The sequence below is a fragment of the Bos grunniens genome, chromosome 23 (genome assembly GCF_055505025.1).
Source record: "Bos grunniens cultivar Pamir isolate PY7600 chromosome 23, Bosgru_T2T1.0, whole genome shotgun sequence".
NCBI classification, from domain to species: Eukaryota; Metazoa; Chordata; class Mammalia; order Artiodactyla; family Bovidae; genus Bos; species Bos grunniens.
This window is the reverse complement of record NC_141187.1, coordinates 5075964-5093369: the sequence shown is the minus strand read 5'-3', so window position 1 is coordinate 5093369 and position 17406 is coordinate 5075964. Positions and strand designations below refer to the sequence as shown.

Genomic DNA, 17406 nt, shown 5'->3' with positions numbered 1-17406 from the left:
TAAAAAATCAAAGCTATATGCCAAGTCAGGGGGGTGCATCTTCCTTCTTCCCTGGAGTACAGAAATGTATCACTGTACTTTTCAGCGTTCAGTCTAGAACAGAATATTAACGACAGATAAAGGAAGGAAGAAAAGCTCCTTGTGAGATTCTTTAGATTAAAAAACCAGCCCCCCCAAGATTCAAACAGTTCATTTCAAAGTCGGATGGAGCGGTATCCAACCAGAGAAGAAAGGAAGGCTTGCCAACAAGTGCACAGACTGGGAGAGGAGAAGAGGACCCTGGTAGTAGCTCAGACCCAGAGCACACCTTCAGAAAGCTGCGTGGGGGCCCGTGGGGAGACAGCCTGGTTTTAGAGCTACACAGCCATAGCAGACTGCCTCACTCTGAGTGGATGCTGGAAGGACAAAGAAAACAAATAGAACCAACAACAGAACTATGGAGGCTCTTTTCGAGCCCTGATGATAAGGGTCCATCAGTGAGATCAAGCTAAGATCAGTCCCTCCAAGGCTGATCCCCAGGGCTTGGGGCTGCTGCCAGCTCAGAAAGTGAAGTCATCCTCCAGACTCAGGCCACGCTCCTTGTAGGAAATAAACACCTTGGCCCCAGGCCATGACAGCTACACAAGGCACAGCCTGCCATAAAAGGACTTTAATAACATAGCATCCATTTAATAACCTAACCGAGTCACTGCCGAGTTCAGAGGATCTTTACAGAGGTTTACCTGCTTGGCCCTCTTCCTTGCTTCATCCAAAGATCTTCCTCTCTCCACTAAGCGCTGCACCACTTTCTCCCAGCGACTCTGTACGCTGATAAGCAGATTCTTAATGAGAACGACATCTTGCTTCTGACTGAAATATTTCAGGTGGGTTCCAGTTTTGTCCAGCTCTATGATCTGCTCTCGGTGAGAATTGACTTCATTGGCAAAGACCTTTCCAAAAAAGAAAAAAGCATGGTAAGGAAAAATGGATCTTGAAATGCTTCTGGGATGATGAGCTGGTCTCAAAGGACAAAAGACAGTAGTCAAACCACCAAATGTATGCTTTTCCCATTAAAACAGCCTGGTGTCTAAAAACGTCTGAGAGTTAAGTACTCTACATCAGGGCTGCAGCTTTACCTTGTGTTCATCGATTTGAAACAAGACAGTGTCCAAGATCAGGCTGGGCCGGGAAGCCACGTTGAGGGTCTGCTCCGCCTGGGTGAGCCAGTTGATGAAGTCCTGGAGGGAGTTGTGGAACTCCATGGCCAAGGTGAGAGCCTCTTCCAGTTTAACCTGTAAAGACGGATTATTGAGCATTCTGTGGTATTCAAGGTGCTTTCCCCCAGTGTAACCACTCTCTGACAGATCTCCTTTCCATCCACGCTGTATTTCTGCATAGTCTGTGTATTTCTGCATCTCTCCCAGACAGTTTTTGAATACTGGCTAACCCCCTTCAAGTAGAGTGAGAAGCATCTCACTGCAGGTAAAAAAGAATTTATATACATTAAAATTATGGCTTGGGAACAATCTGCAACAGAACATAATTACAAAGCAGAATGTAGAAAAAGAAAATTTGACATGCATACAACTCATTTTGGGGGTCAAAATACTATGAAATATATATACATTATGCTCTGTTGGTGAAGGCACATGATCTAGTATTCCAAGCCTATCATTTTTATATGATTAATATTTTTAATTCCCTCTCAAAGATTTCTGTTGCATAAGTGCTTATTTTTATATATACAATTCATTTCATTTTCTTGGTCTCCCTCCCCCTACCCCAAGCCTACATATGGCCTGCCTTTTGCTTAAAAAGTGTGATTAAAATTATTTAACTACTCAGAATTCAAGTGGTTCACAGGCTTAAACTATATCTAGTAACACTTGATCTATGATATACCTTTCTCTATCTGTGTCTGAATAGGCTCCTTTAACTCTGCTCTCCTATGTTAAGACAGAATACTATTTTCAGAACCCATTAATGTCCAAACGCATACGAAGAAAATTTAAACACGAGTCATTAAAAGTTCCACTGACGTTTTACTCAGAGATAAGGTCAGACTCATGCAACGAAACTGAGACATTCATTCTATAGTATTCATCAAGGCACATACTTTCCTTTCATTGAGCTTCGTTTCCACCGATTCCCACTTTTCTTTCAAGTTATTTATGTCTTGGTCAATATTTGTCTCTGCTGATTTGGGGCATCTTGCAAGCATCTGCTGGCCTTTCTGCATCAGATTCTTATATGTTTCTTCTTTAACATCAAAGGCAGCACAGATTTCCTAAATGGAGATATTCCCCCAAATTATATCACTTTTAAGACAACAAACTCTGAGTTCTTTTTCCACATTATCAATTCATGCAGCTCACAAATAACCCTGACACTCGAACTTCCGGCTATATTCAAAGAACACCTAACTGTACAGTCATACTTTTTCTACCAAGAAATCCTAGAAATGGGGCTATTGTCATCAATCTATCTCACATATGTCAATATTTTAAACTATTGCTACTACAAAAGGTTACAGCGTACAGTAACCAATCAGCTCTGTGACCCTGGGTGCATAACGTAACCTCAGAGAGCCTCAACTTCCTCTCTGTAAAATGGGTTCTCTAAGTCTCTCCCTGGGACATGAGACAGCAACTATGATATTTTTTGTATAACATAATTCTATGCTCAGAAGACTTACAGTGGATAGAAGGAAAGACCCAGTATAGTAAGACAAAAGTTAATGATTCAGACTTTGAAATCACAGAAGCCAGGCTTGTGGCCCTATGAATATAATATTCTTCTCTCGTATAACATTTTAAAAGTTTTCAACTAGAATGCAGTGTGTATCTTCTACAAAGAATATAAAAAATACTCCTTAAACGGATTCAGGATGGAAGATCAATGAAATAATAGTTGTATTCATGTAATAAATAAGACCAGTTCTATTCCATTGATTTGATTTAATATAAGTCAAACCATAGTTCTCACTGAAAAATTATATACTATCTAACACTTTCAATTTTATAATTTTAAAAATTGAGATACAGTCCATAAAAATCACCTTTTTAAAGTCTAGAAGTCAGTGTTTTAGTATATTCATAAGGATGTGCGACAATCACTACTAATTTTAGAACTTTATTGCCTCAACACTTTGTAATTTCTAAAACCTTAAGAAGTTCCTCTCTAAACATATTTATAGTATCATCTAAACATATTTACAAAAATCCCCCTCTAAACATATTTACAATATCATCTAATCAGAGCAAAGCTTCTAAATATTGCTAAATCTCAGGAAATAGTAATAGCACAAGTTTTCTAGGTTTCTTCACGTATAAGAGAACGAACTCAAAAGAACATGACTAAAACAGTATTATGAAAATCAATGACTCTTTAGAATTCCTTAAATCATGGAATTTTATAATCTAGCAAATTATATCAGCAAATTCATTTTAAATATCCTACCCAAACCAGACATGATGATATGTGATATTTTTCTAAAATAAAATATTCTAAAGATAAGTCCTTTGCTTTCCAACTTTTCCTTTACATTCTTCTAAATTAACATTTAAAAAATAGCTGTTATTAGACAAACATCTCAAGCATGTTTGCTCAAGAATTCATTAAACTTATACTTGTTGGACTGTGACAGCTATGCAGGTACTTCTTGGGAAGTAAGGAGATAACTGGAAGATGGCCAGATTTATGGAAAAGACAAGCACTCCCAAGTTAGTCAACTACTTTTTCAGTGAACAAATGAGTCTCCTGTGGCACCCAAAACCCAACATATAACAACAAAACCACATACACAATAATTTTCTAAAACAAGGAAAATAGACTCTAGAAAATTCTCTACTGGACTAACAGGATTCATTTTAACTGCTCACAGCCGCTGTGTAACAAATGTTACCTCTGCTGTATTTCTTCACAGCACCTACAGGATGGCACTTCCTCTCCAAATCATCAAATGCAAAATTATCCCCAATAAGTGCAGCTTTATTAGTAGGATTTTACAGTAACACGAGAATTACTAGAGAGGACAGATTTTCACAAACAATGGACCATTCCTTTTGCCAAACCCTTAAGTACTTCTGCTTTAATTTCTTAAGATGCTAACTGTAAGCATTAGAATATTAAAAAAGATTTATGATGCAAATTCATAAATATAAAAATTAAGAGGGTTAGTTTCCAACACCTGCAACACACTGCTTTCTCTTACAACTTTTGGAGTAGAATTACGATGGGAAATGAATAGGCAAGGATCAGAGACAGTCAAATGTTTCCATACTGCCATGATAGAAAGTCAGAATCTCAAGTTCATTATTTTTCTTCCTTATCCTTAAGAGAGGACAGGGCTACAGTCTGAGTGGGAACAGCCCGCAGGCAGGAGGCACTGCTCGGGGACAGGACAGACAGTGAAAAACAAGCGTCCTCTTGTCCAAACCTGGTGGCTGTGAGGTTGAAGGTACTGCCCCACCAATGTTCAAAGGAGCAAATAAGTCACTCTGTCTTCACAGGACAAGAACACATCTTCTAGCCTTCTGTGAAACTCAGTGAGCATCTCATGTTCACAGCAATACTTTTTCAGTTCATTCTGATTCCTTTTGGGATTTTTATTTTCACTCAAGGCACCACAGTTTAAAATTTACCCTATTACTATCCATAAAAGTTTATCATTTTATGGGGGAAGATTTGCTTCTAAAAAAATGCCTAAACTTCTAAAACCTGTTTTTCATATATTGACACACTACACTTTAAAACAGAGATTCTGACTTTAAAAATTCAATCAACATTTAATCAACAGAGTGTCAACCACTTACATTTCTGCTACAAAACTGGACAGCCTTTAAACCTTCCCCTACGGTTTATTTACCACCAGGGCCTATACAAAATGGTCAATTTCTTAACCTGAGGCCAGAGCTGGAGAAAACAACAGAGTTACCAAGTGGGCATTGAGCTGCTCCCTGGCTGTTTCTGGTAAACCTCCCAGAGGCTTGGATGCTAACAGATGCCGCTCGGTGTCGGTCAACCACTGCTGCAGATCCTCAATTTCACCGTGGAACCCTTTGGCCTGGAGTGAGAGAGGTTCAAGACAGGTCCCATATATGGTCACTTTGAAGCCACAAACAAAGCTTAAGCAGCCTGCTAAGCCTCGCCATGCACTCTGAACAACGGCAGGGGCCCCTGGACCACCTGCCCTTCTTCGTCAGGAGATCAGACCACCAGGCTAAGAGCTACAAAGCTGCCTTCTCTTCAGCTCTGCGCCTTTATCCCACTTATTTTTACTCCTCTCCCCAAGGTATAAACACGAAACAGGGGTCTGAAAACCAGTCAGAGAAGGCCATGCCACCTTGATCTTGAAGACTACGGAAGGTTTCAGGATTTATCCCCTTATTCACCTGGCGCAAGGCAGCATCCAGCTGCTGCTTCCTTTGTTCTGTTTTTTCCAAAACATTTTGCCAGCGTTGATTCAAAACCTCCAGCTTGTTCTGAAGGCTGCTCGCTTCTTCTCCTGCACTTGATTCAATTAGGTCATTTCCTGCTTTATTCACGGCTTCCACAGTGGACTGATGAGCTAACACATCATTCTGGAGCACCTGAAAACATTCCAATAACACTATGTTTGCTAGTTTGTCATATACTATTATCGCTTCTAACGCAATTGTTTTATTTCCTGGTTAGGAAACCTTTTGAAATTAAAACATCATATACACAGAATTTTAATATTGTGAACTTTTTAAAATGGTGGACTTCTTTCCCCTTAGCTTTGCAGCTTTGATGAGTATTATTTTCAATCTACCAACATCCCCTGAAATGATTGTGGTGAGAACACTGCTTGTGCTTCCCATCAGAACAGCTTTGCAACTGATGACATTATCTAGAGATTATAGTTAAAAGACTCAAAAATATTCATTTGATTCAAGCTCATTTTAATTGAACTTAATTTCCATGTCTTGGGTAAACAACTTCAAACATATATTAATATACTGATATATATTTGAACATAAAATGAATACATTGCCATGTCTTACAATTAGTACTCTTAAAAAGTAAACAAATGATGATCATAGAATATTCTTTTATCATCTCAGGTTTTAAGGGTGCCAGAATTAACTCTTAAGTTGACAGGAACCCCAGGAGGCTCTACTATTAAAGGGAAAGAGATTTCACCATCCACTGGGAATGCATGAGCCCAGCACTCCATTTAGTTGTTCTCTTACTAGAAAATACACACGTAAAATGCCCACAGCAGACCCCAGTGCATAATACCTTCCTATTCTATTATCCGGTGGGAATATAAGGACAGATTAATAACACTTAGATGCATTAACATGGACAAGAGTGGTAAGTGCAGAAAGCAACTGCAAGGCTAAAAGAATTTTAAAGAACAAATAACAGCTCAGGAATAGTTTCCTTTCATGAAGACTGTGCTATGTTTTTGGAAACCAGAAGAAATCTTCCTCTATTTTTAGCAAAAGTCTGTGACAATCCTTTTCTACACTCAGATGTGTGTTGCAAAGAAGAAGAGCACTGTGTGTTATCCTGGGTGGGATGTCCCACCCTGGGAACCCCAGATCAGGAGGATTTCAGCCAAGGGCACGAACCACCTGTGATCACTGTTCTCTGACTCCATTCACTCGGGTTCTGGGGCATCTGGCGAGGGAGGGTTTTTCAAAAGCTATAAAGTCAGCTGAGTAAGGAGTGATCTTTATAAGCAGCAGGTATTTTGATACGGTAACAGTAGGAGCCACTTTCAAAAGCTAAGAGCTCAATATTTTCATAATAAAAGCAAATGATAATTCTATAAAAGTCATTCTTATAAATGTTCGGAGTCCCGCTATATAAGCCACGGCCTAGGAACCAGAGCACAAGGCAGGACAGAGATGAGAATATCCCCTCCCTTTCTCCAGGGAAAAACAGAAGAAAAATTTACATTAGGGAACAATTACTGCAAGGAAACACATAAACGAAGAGGAATTAAGCAAGAATAATCAAAGACTGTACATTATGACCTTAAAGTGCTAGAAACCTATTATTTTAAAATGGTGTTAATATGTAAAATAATTAAATGTTTCAATATAATAATCAAGGAAAACTTATTAAGATCAGGATAAGATACCACATAATGTGAATGTTAAAAGTTCTATGCTGCTGCTACTGCTAAGTCGCTTCAGTCATGTCCGACTCTGTGCGACCCCACAGATGGCAGCCCACCAGGCCCCGCCGTCCCTGGGATTCTCCAGGCAAGAACACTGGAGTGGGTTGCCCTTTCCTCCTCCAATGCATGAAAGTGAAAAGTGAAAGTGAAGTCGCTCAGTTGTGTCCGACTCTTAGCAACCCCATGGACTGCAGCCTACCAGGCTCCTCTGTCCATGGGATTTTCCAGGCAAGAGTACTGGAGTGAGAGCCTGCTTAATGTCGGGATCAACTCTATGGGGCATAACTTTTATTCATTAAGCCTCATGACTTGACTAAGATGGATGGAATTTTCCACCAAGAATTATTAACCAGTGTCACAAAGATGACAAAAATATGAAACTCTTTTGCATATATCTCAAGGCAAACATTTTCCATTTATAAGCTTTCAATCAAGCACAGGAAATGTAAAAACTCTTCTCAACATAACAAACACTTTTAAAAGGCTAACTCTGAAAGAAAAAGACTACGAGATACAAAAAGCCAGTGAAAAGTAGAGAAAGAAACACAAGGATAAGCTCCAACATGATTAGAGAGATAGACAGAAATAGGCGACAAGCCTAAAAGCACAATGGAGACACGTGAAGGGAAGGGTGACCGGAGGGAACACACAATAGCCTGTAAGAAAACTGACTCGTCAGGCTGTTCTCAACTACTTGTAAAACGATGTCATCCAAGGACAGGGGTAATCAGAAATTTAAACCCTCCAGTGTTGGTCTCGCAGCCCTCCTAAAATTTAGTCAGAAATTCCCCATTCTTGCTATTTTGGAGAATAACTACCTTGACCAATGAGAAAAACATTTTGACTATCATCTTTTAAGGAATGTGCTTATGTTGCAGATGTCAAATAGAAACTTGGGTCAAAACCATAAAATGCCTAAAAAAGAAACAGACCAGAAACATCTGGTGACCCTAGAAACGCAGAGAGAAGAAAACAGACAATGCAGTAACAGCCACATACGTGATGCTTGGCGAGTTCAATTTCGATGGCCTTGGGGTCTCCTCCAACAGGCTTCTGTTCGCCGAGCAAGCCCTCAGTGTGCGTGAGCCAGGCCAGCAGCTCGTCCAGGGCGTGCTGGAACTGCCCCAGCGCTAACAGGGCGCCCTCCAGCTTGTGCTGCAGACAGAGGGGTGGAAGATGATCAACCCACATGTCCAACAGGACAGACGGCCCACGTTTATAAAACACAAGTGAACAAATGATTGCTCCATGCTGCAGAGGTCTACAGACAAAGCCAATGAACCCAATCACACATCCTCCTACATTTTAAGTTTGAAAAAAAATTTTTTTAATGGCATGAAAAGCAGGAAAAATTCTAAGGAAACAAGTGAATGTAAGGGTTTTCAAAGTTTGTATCCAGGAACACCTTATTTTACTTTTTAATAGTTATTTTACATTAATATACGACCTTGAAATTGGTATTTACCTGTCTGTTGATGATTCTCTCATCCAGACTGTCCCATATCAACTTCAGCTCCATCAGTGGGTCCTGAACAGTGTGTTTGTCACTTTCTTCTGTTACTTTCTTCAGCAGAAGCTCTGCCTGATGGTTTAGTCTCTCCATTTCTATCTGCTGTTGATATGCCTCTGACTTAAATTGCTGTTTTTTAAAAAAAGAGACATATAAGGAAAATTTGTCACACATCACTAACTTTTTAAACCAAAATTCTATGGGTTAGATCTTTATTCTAATTCATACTTCATATTGGGGAGGGCGGAAGAGGAATAAAAATCTAATACAGGGTTTACTGATTAAAAAAAAAAGGCATAGATAAAAGGAAATTTTCTCACACCTGAAACTAACGCAACATTGTAAATCAACTGTATTACAATATAAAATAAAAATTAATTTAAAAAATTAATCTTTTTCATTATTCAACATAATCTGATGAAAACAATGTTTTTATAGTTTGGTTATTTCACTTCTGTCTCCACAATAAAGAGCAAACAAATTTCAACGATGAACTTCTTTCAGTGTCTGATTACACATATTTAATAAATGTTTTGAAGCTACAGGAAAGAATAAAACAAAATATATACTTGCATATATGAAACCCAGGGGAAAAAATCTCTAACAAACTTAATTTCCTGCTCAAAGCACACATGCATCTTGCATTCACTCAACATCGTATGTTTTCTGCAGCCATGCTGTTCTGTTTTTTAATTATTATTCTTCTTTTTCTCCTTGGCCGTGCTACGTAGCTTGTGGGATCTGTTTCCCGACCAGGGATCAGGGATCAAGCCCAGGCCCTGGCCGAGAGAGTGCTAAGTCCTAACCACTGGACTGCCAGGGAATTCCCTCCCATGCTGTGCTTATTAATATTTATTTATCCTATGGCTCAACCAGTGATGACTCAGAATAACATTCCTCTCTCCTGGTGCTTAATGACATGTATGTAATCATCCTAGCTTTGCCAACTAATACAAGTTCGCCAGGGGTTACTTGTAATAGGAAACTGTCCTTTCATAAAGTATTGAGTTTAATCTCTAATAGTAAATAATTAAAGAGTAAATGATTAATGAGCTAAGCAGTCGCTTCATTTTTTTCAAGCAAATTAAAATAATAATTAAAAGCAAACGCACAGTGAACATTTGCTAGAGTCAAGGTGTTCTCAATAAACTTCTAAAGAAATTCACTTTATCCTCAACTAAGCTGGGGACACAGAAGTGAGAACAGTTAGATAACACCATTTGGCTGGTAAGTGGATTAAAGGGGGTGCAATTTCAGATACCTGATTCCAAGGCAACCACTCCACCTAGTCTGCTATATGCAAACCACTGAGACATATGTAAAATGCACAAACCCTGCACATCTGTAATTGTATATAAAGGATATCATGTGTTTACTACAGGAGCAGACAGAGTGAAAAAAAAAATCACAATCTAATAATGATGGTAAGAGTAAAGTTCTTAAAAAGAAACAATTTTTTTTTCTAACCAAAATATTCTATATCACACTCAGAGAGGAAAATGCTACATTTCTAAAGCCAGATAGTAACTTTATGTGAAAATGTAGTAGCACTGATGGAAAGGGGCACGATGCCTCTGCAGAGGAAGACTTAAACCTCGGGAGGAAATGCTGCCCCTACTTTGATAAAGGAGCATCAGTGGAGGAAATGGCCCAGCCATTTTCACAGCTGGAGATCAAGAGCCACAAAGGAAAAAAGATTACAAAGGAAAGCAGATGGGAAACAACAAATATCTACAGAACAAACATTTGGGGAAACACTGTGATCCCATCCACTCACAGGATCCTCCTTCGGCCTATGAGACTAACTGAATTATTCTGAACAAGGAAGAAAACAGAAGCGTTGCTGTATATGCGTGTGTGTGTGTGTGTGTGCGCGTGCGTGTGCATGTATGTGTGTGCACGCACACACTCCCTCAGTTGTGTCAAACTCTTTGTGAACCCATGGACTGTAGCCCGCCCGCCAGGCCCCTCTGTCCATGGAATTCTCCAGGCAAGAATACTGGTGGTCATTGCCACTTCCTTCTCCAGGGGATCTTCCTGACCCACGGATCGAACCTGTGTCTCCTGCATTGCAGGCAGATTCTTTACCCGCTAAGCCATCGGGGAAGCCAATGTATGTATCAGTGACTACAGCATGGTACGGAATAATTCAGTTCTAAAATCTTTACAGTATAGTGTGTGAAAGTGTTAGTTGCTCAGTCGTGTGCGACTCTTTCTGACTGTTGCCTGCCATGCCAGGCTCTTCTGTCCATGGGAATTTGCAGGCAAGAATACTGGAGTGGGTAGCCATTCCTTTCTCCAGTGGATCGTCCTGACCCAGGGATCAAACCCAGGTCTCCAGCACTGCAGGCGGATTCTTTACAGTCTGAGCCACCAGGAAAGCCCAACAGTATAGTATACATAGGTAATATGTAAAACACACACACACACACGCATACCTTATCCTACTCTCAACATGAGGACATCTGTAAGGCTATAAATCAAAATTTAAGAGTGCCTGCCACTTGGTATATAACATTTTAGTCTGCTTATCTGCATTTTCGAATTTTTCTATAATAAACCAGTATTGCTTTGGTAAGAAATACTACTAGTATTTTGTATCCTTTATTGAATGACTTATACACAGCTTATTAGGTGCAGGCACTATAGTAAACCAGTTACATAATCAAAATAAAGCACTTCAATTATGTAACATAGAAAAATCTGCACAAAGCGTCCCATGAATCAAGAACCTAAGAACGCAACGTGCCTGGTGGATTTCTCAGCCCTTACCATACCTTTAGCTCCTCAATCTGCTGCTTGACGGTTTCAAGATCCGTTCCAATTGGAGACATGGAAGCCAATTTGCCACCTGCGATATCTACCCAGTCAAATAATGCCTGAAAAACACACAAGGTCACATTATTATAACAGTATATTTGAAGCTACTACACCACCTCAACTGTGAGAGAGAAGTATAATCATAAATCTATATATTAAGCAATGAGCCTGTTTTATAAAAAAAAAAAGTAAGTGGTAATATACTGGAACAGTTATTCCAGATATGAAATAGATGAAATCTCCATTTTTGTAGTTCAATGCACGATGCTGGATGCTTGGGGCTGGTGCACTGGGACGACCCAGAGGGATGGTATGGGGAGGGAGGAGGGAGGAGGGTTCAGGATGGGGAACACATGTATACTAATTAAATAAAAATTAAAAAAAAACAAAAAAAACGAAGAAAAAAAAAAAAAAACAACAAATTTGAAGAAGGAATTCTACCTCGAACAGAATCTTAGAATATCCAGAACTTAAGAAAAGTCTATTTGAAAAAAAGTTTTATAAAGTTACCACACAGAATAAAATTCTGTCCTCTTTTATGTCTGCCTAAAAGGCAGACTGCATAAATATACTGAAAGAAAAAGATTCAAACCCATCCTATTGATTCAAATAATCAAGAAGTTGACTGCTAGGCACTTGAAACAATTTGTCTCAAGTAAACTCTTATGTATTATTTAGATTAGCATTAAAATCCTACACATATAATGATTAAGACCAGCATTATTAACTGCAAAAAACCTGCAAAATCTCCTATAATTCTTATTCTTTTTATGCAATATAAATATTCTAAAAAGGCTCTACTTACTTTTTCTTCAGGTACTGAATATACAAAATTATTGTGCCACTTAATGAAGTTGCCAGGACATACAGTCAGGGGGAAAAAACTTTGGTACAAGCCCTGAGAGGTTAAGCAACAATTTGGGAAACAAACTGTGTTTTACTTAACAATCAAGCTCTGAAACCTCTGGAGGGAGTGTCTTCAGCTTTGGACACTGAGCTACATACAGTTCAGTGCCTCACTGCCCTTCATCCCCAAGGTGAGGCTACTGACCCAGGACCAGCGGGACCTCTGAAGGGCCTTGTTTTTCTATCAGTAGTGATGAGAGTAGCCTCAGTGTCCAGCTGGGACCTTGACCCCCCGGGGCTATTGATGGCAGTGCCATCTCCAGCCCAGGGAGAGGACACAGTCCCAGGGACCCGCCAAACAGATGTGAGAATCACCCGCTGGCCGCGCAGACAGAGCTGGAGCCTGACAGGTTATTGGCTGCTGATACCCAACCAATAAATGATCACACTGGTTTAAAAAGAAAGGCAGGAGAATGATAGTAAGGTGTCCCTTGTGGTGAATTTTTTAAAATATATTTACAAGGTTCAAAATACTTCTCAGCTGGCATAAAGCCAGGCTTGTGATATTTATTTTTGTAAATTTAGAAATGAAGTGGCCTAGTCAAAGGGAAAAGATGTCCTCATCTGAGCTTTGCAAATAATATTCTCTTGGTGCTATGGAAATACTTAGAGAGGCCTTTTCCATATGGTTGGATGAAGGCTGAAGCCTTGTCAGGAAATGGAACAACGTTAAGGAAAATAGGGAGAGAAAGATCCCTGAGTTGGCTTCAACTGATAGGAGAATTTTTAATGTAAAGAATAAACTAAAAAACTGGTTAGTGAACTGAATGAGAATCTGTGAGGGATGTGAAAAACCACCATTAAAAGGGATTATATACACAGAAAAGAAGAAAACACTTTTTACATGACTGATTATGACCTAATAAAATAGAAATCTATTTTAGTTCACCAGGAACACTGGCTTCAAATCACATTTCTTTATGTCTGACTTGAGCTACATACACTTGGTGATATTTTTAGACAGTGTTTACCCCTTTCATCTGACTCCACTCAACTCCAGGGCAGAACTCAGACTCAGCTCCACTTCACTGTCTGGGGTTGAGACATTTATGAAAAATACTGTGACTTTCACCTTAAAAAGTTAAAATATTTTTTTTTCCAAAGTAAATTTCACTGAATGTGTGTAAAGGGGCGTCTATAAATCTGTATGTATCTCCAGTGTCAGAAATCTCTTTGAAAAGACACAGCACGAATCGAAGCAGGTGAGTTGACAGTATCACACCTGCAGCTACGGGGCAATACCAACGCGTGAATTTGTGAGCATCGTTTAATCTGAACCCTCCCCTCCAGCACACGCTGTAAGCCTTACCTGCAGTCCATCCTGGTACTGAACGGCAGTCTGCATCGCCTCCTCAAGTCTGTCTACCCGATCTTTCCAAGCTTTGTTGAGAGAATCCCATGCTGAATTTAGCTACAATGTAAATATCAGAACTCTTTCAGTGTCATATGGTAAATTTTCAACTACTATCAAACATGCTTTAATTAGCAAAATCCTTTTAAAAACCATCTGATGAGCTAGGAATGGGGGCTGTACCTCGTCTATACTTTTTTTGACAATGGGCTTGTCAGGCTCCCCACACGCAGCAATGAGTTCAGAACCGAGGTTAATAACCATGTCCAGCTCTTCCTGCAATCCATCTATCTCCTCCCTTATGACCTAGAATAAGAAATGGCAGCCTTAGTGTTTTAAGCCAAACCACAGTGAAACCAAAAAAATGCACACAGACATTGATGGCAGTTGTCTCTAGGAAACGGGATGAGAATCAATTTTTATTTTCTTTCCACCTGTTTTCTAAGTTTCTGCACTAAATTTTTTCAACAATAGAAAAACCAAGAACAAGTGTCCTTTGAAGGAACAAATGTCAAGTGTTTATTATAAAGACAATATTTAGGAAATAATTCCATGTAACACATAACAGAATAAGTTTTTTTAAAAAAATATCAACAGTACTGAAAAGCATGAAAATATGTTTTGTCTTTTAAACCAATGAGTTTGGCAATACACACTTAAAACAGACACAAGTATAATATAACCTTAAAGACGTCACACAAATTAATGTATTTGCTTAGTTACCAGGTGTAGAATAATCTAACTCTGGATTTTCAGTTTTATCCTAGGACACGTAAAGTACAAAAACAAAACAAAACCTATGACGGAAATGCCAATTCATGTTGCTGTATGGCAAAACCATCACAATATCGTAAGGCAACTATCCTCCAGTTAAAATAAATAATTAAAAAATAAAACAAATACTTGTTTTTTTAAAAAAAGTATATGCAATAATCTATCTTTGCTTTCATTTTCTTGGTTAACTACATTTATTCATTCAAGATGCATTTATTGACCACGGATGAACCAAGTCCCAAACCAGGCATCGGAGACACAGGGAGAAGGGGCTCCAAGTCCATCAGGAAAGACAGAGGTACCGCCAACAGGAAGTCACCCTCTGCAGTCTTGGGACTGAGGCGAGTGCTATGGGAACAGACTGACTCAGCTGAGTATACGAGAGGGTGGAGGGTGACAATCCACCCGAGCCTCGGAGTCTGAGTGAGATTCACCAGAGGCATGTCAGGAGAGGCATCCCAGGGCGAGGAAACAAAATGTGCAAAATGCAGATGCTAGAAAGAACAAAGCTGCTTTGGAGAAGGAGCTGGGGAAAGGAGAGGAGAAAAAGGTGGCTTTGGAAACATAGGCCTGGGCTAGGCTGGGGTGGAAAGGGCTGATCCTATGTTCCAGGTGACCTGGATACTGGGTAATGGATGCAATCCTCCAAGGGCTTCTGAAGCCGCAGGACAGCAAGAGCGGGTCTAGAGGACAATGGGCAGTAAGCTTAGAGGCTGGAGGGAGAGAGACTGCAGGTGGGGCTGCCTCTTGGATTCCTTTTGTAGACAAAAAGGACATGACAAGGCCCAGCAGTGAGGCAGAAGCAGCGGGGACGGAGAGAAACTTTCTAAATACACATTCTCCAAGGGAAACCTGAGGGGGGACTCTTTCCCGTACTACATCCTGTGCATTCCACTTTCAGAGTCAAGTATCAGTCTTAACAGCATAATTCCAAATATTTACACTAAAGGAACCCAGCATTCATGCCGCTACGCCTTGTTCTCTTAACTTTAAGGGAGACTCGGCTCACCTCCGCTGCTTCCTGCTGCTGCTTCACCACGGAGGGGTCGATGCCCGGGTCCTCCAGGTCGCGGATGAAGTCCTGTGTGTCTTTCGTGGTGACCACCAGGGACAGGTGATCACACCAGAACTTCTCCGCCAGCTCCATCACGTCCAGCAGCTTGGCCTCCCGCTCCTCCACCAGCACGTGGATGTTCTCCCAGATGAACACCATCTGGTCGAGCTTATCCTGAACAGCTACGAGCAGAAGAGTATCGAGAAGACACACTTCCTTATCAAAAAAGCACAACTTTCTAGCTCACACAGGAATCACAATTCTGTCTGCCAAGGATCTAAACCTGGGCCAAATGTGGGTTGAGCCCATCTAGTGGGTATCCCCGGGCCCAGTGGCCTTTCCAGACAAATGCAGTTCACGAGGGTGTCCTGTTCCTTATGAACCAAGTCCTCCTGACACAGGACAATGCTCAGAGGCACCGGAGCTCAGGGGAGACCTGAGTTCACCAAGGCTGGCCCTACTTCCAAAAGAGGTTTAGTCTATTCTTTATGCTCTCCAAATCAAGAATAGAGATGTCCATGCAATCCCTGGAATGTAACGAAGTAGGACACGTATTTTGAGTTCCCTTCTAGCATTCCCTTACCATGAATTTCCATTGACCTGTGCACAAGCTCTTCCTTTCAACCCCAGGCCAGACCTTTAAGGTGTCAGCTTAGGACCCTGGTGGCCATTTCTGTGGCTGTGGGATCGGGTACCCGTTACATTAGTTAATGCAGTCAGTAACGAGGACACGCTATCCCTAGGTTTGGTCTTTAATTAGCATTATGCTTTAATCACCTGATTTAAAGGGCCTGGAGACCACATGGTTTCGTATCATGATGCATGCTGTATTTACTGGACTGATTTCACAGACACAGGAAGACAGTAACCAGAGACTGGTGTGCACAGCCCTTCCACCCCAAACAAGCCCCACCTGTGAGACTTTTTCCCTAAACTCCAGTGTGTTGATATGCAACTGGGCTGTCAGGGGACACCCAGAATCATTCTAAGAGTAACATTCAGAGGTCCCTTCACCAAAGGGCTCACCTTTGGCAGATATGTCCTTGTCCGTGCCCTGGGACCGCGCGATCATCTCCTCGCCCCGCTGTCTGAGGGTCTCGTACAGAGGCTGCAGCTTCTCCATGTCCACTGCCACATTCTTGTTCTCACTGACCTGCTCCCTGATCTTCTCCACCTCCGCCGAGATGGACGGCGGCTGCCGCAGCCGCTCCACCACACGCTCCAGGCTCTCCAGGATCTGGTCGATCTTGTCGTGGAACTGCGGGTCAAGCACAGGGGCCGCTTACAAGGGAAAGACACCACGGGTGGGATTCAAGCGACCAAACTCCTGCTTAAGATCACGGCCGGGAACCAAACCTTGGCCCCGCTGTGAACACATCCAAAGAGAGCTCCATCCAGCTGGTGAGGGAACCTATTCCTAGAATCACAGCTTATGTACGCCTCTCTGAGTCACACTGCTATGGGCACAGGACTGCTGCTTGGAAATAAATTCATTACAAATGGTGTCTGTTAATATACAATCGGGCCACCCGACGGCAGCATCTGACGACTGCTGCATATTACTGCAATCAAAATAACAATAATTTTGAAAATTAGTTCAATAATCTGGATGTCTATCAACACTGATAGTTTCATTCACTTTACTGATTATTTTGGCATCTCAAAAAGTTACATTTTTACTGTGAAATTCATGGGCAGGTTTGATGAGATGAAAGGGATTTCTTAATTTACAAGTGTCCTGAACTAAAAAATGTTAAAAAAACAAAACAAAACAAAAGATGTGATGGAAGCTTGCATTTAATTCATGGTCAAACCCATAATGAGATCCATGAAAGAATTTTAAATTTCCACAGACAACG

The 17406-nt window shown here is 40.7% G+C and overlaps 1 protein-coding gene across 1 annotated transcript in view; it reads right to left on the bottom strand.

Moving 5' to 3' along the window:
* Positions 1-17406, bottom strand: part of DST (dystonin) — a 406366-nt gene that overhangs the window by 34648 nt on the left and 354312 nt on the right. Inside the window, 12 exon segments of the mRNA XM_086370990.1 lie at positions 723-929; positions 1116-1271; positions 2096-2266; positions 4916-5044; positions 5373-5570; positions 8132-8287; positions 8598-8771; positions 11420-11521; positions 13678-13779; positions 13903-14025; positions 15503-15729; positions 16574-16805. Coding sequence (XP_086227116.1) covers positions 723-929; positions 1116-1271; positions 2096-2266; positions 4916-5044; positions 5373-5570; positions 8132-8287; positions 8598-8771; positions 11420-11521; positions 13678-13779; positions 13903-14025; positions 15503-15729; positions 16574-16805 — 1977 coding nt within the window.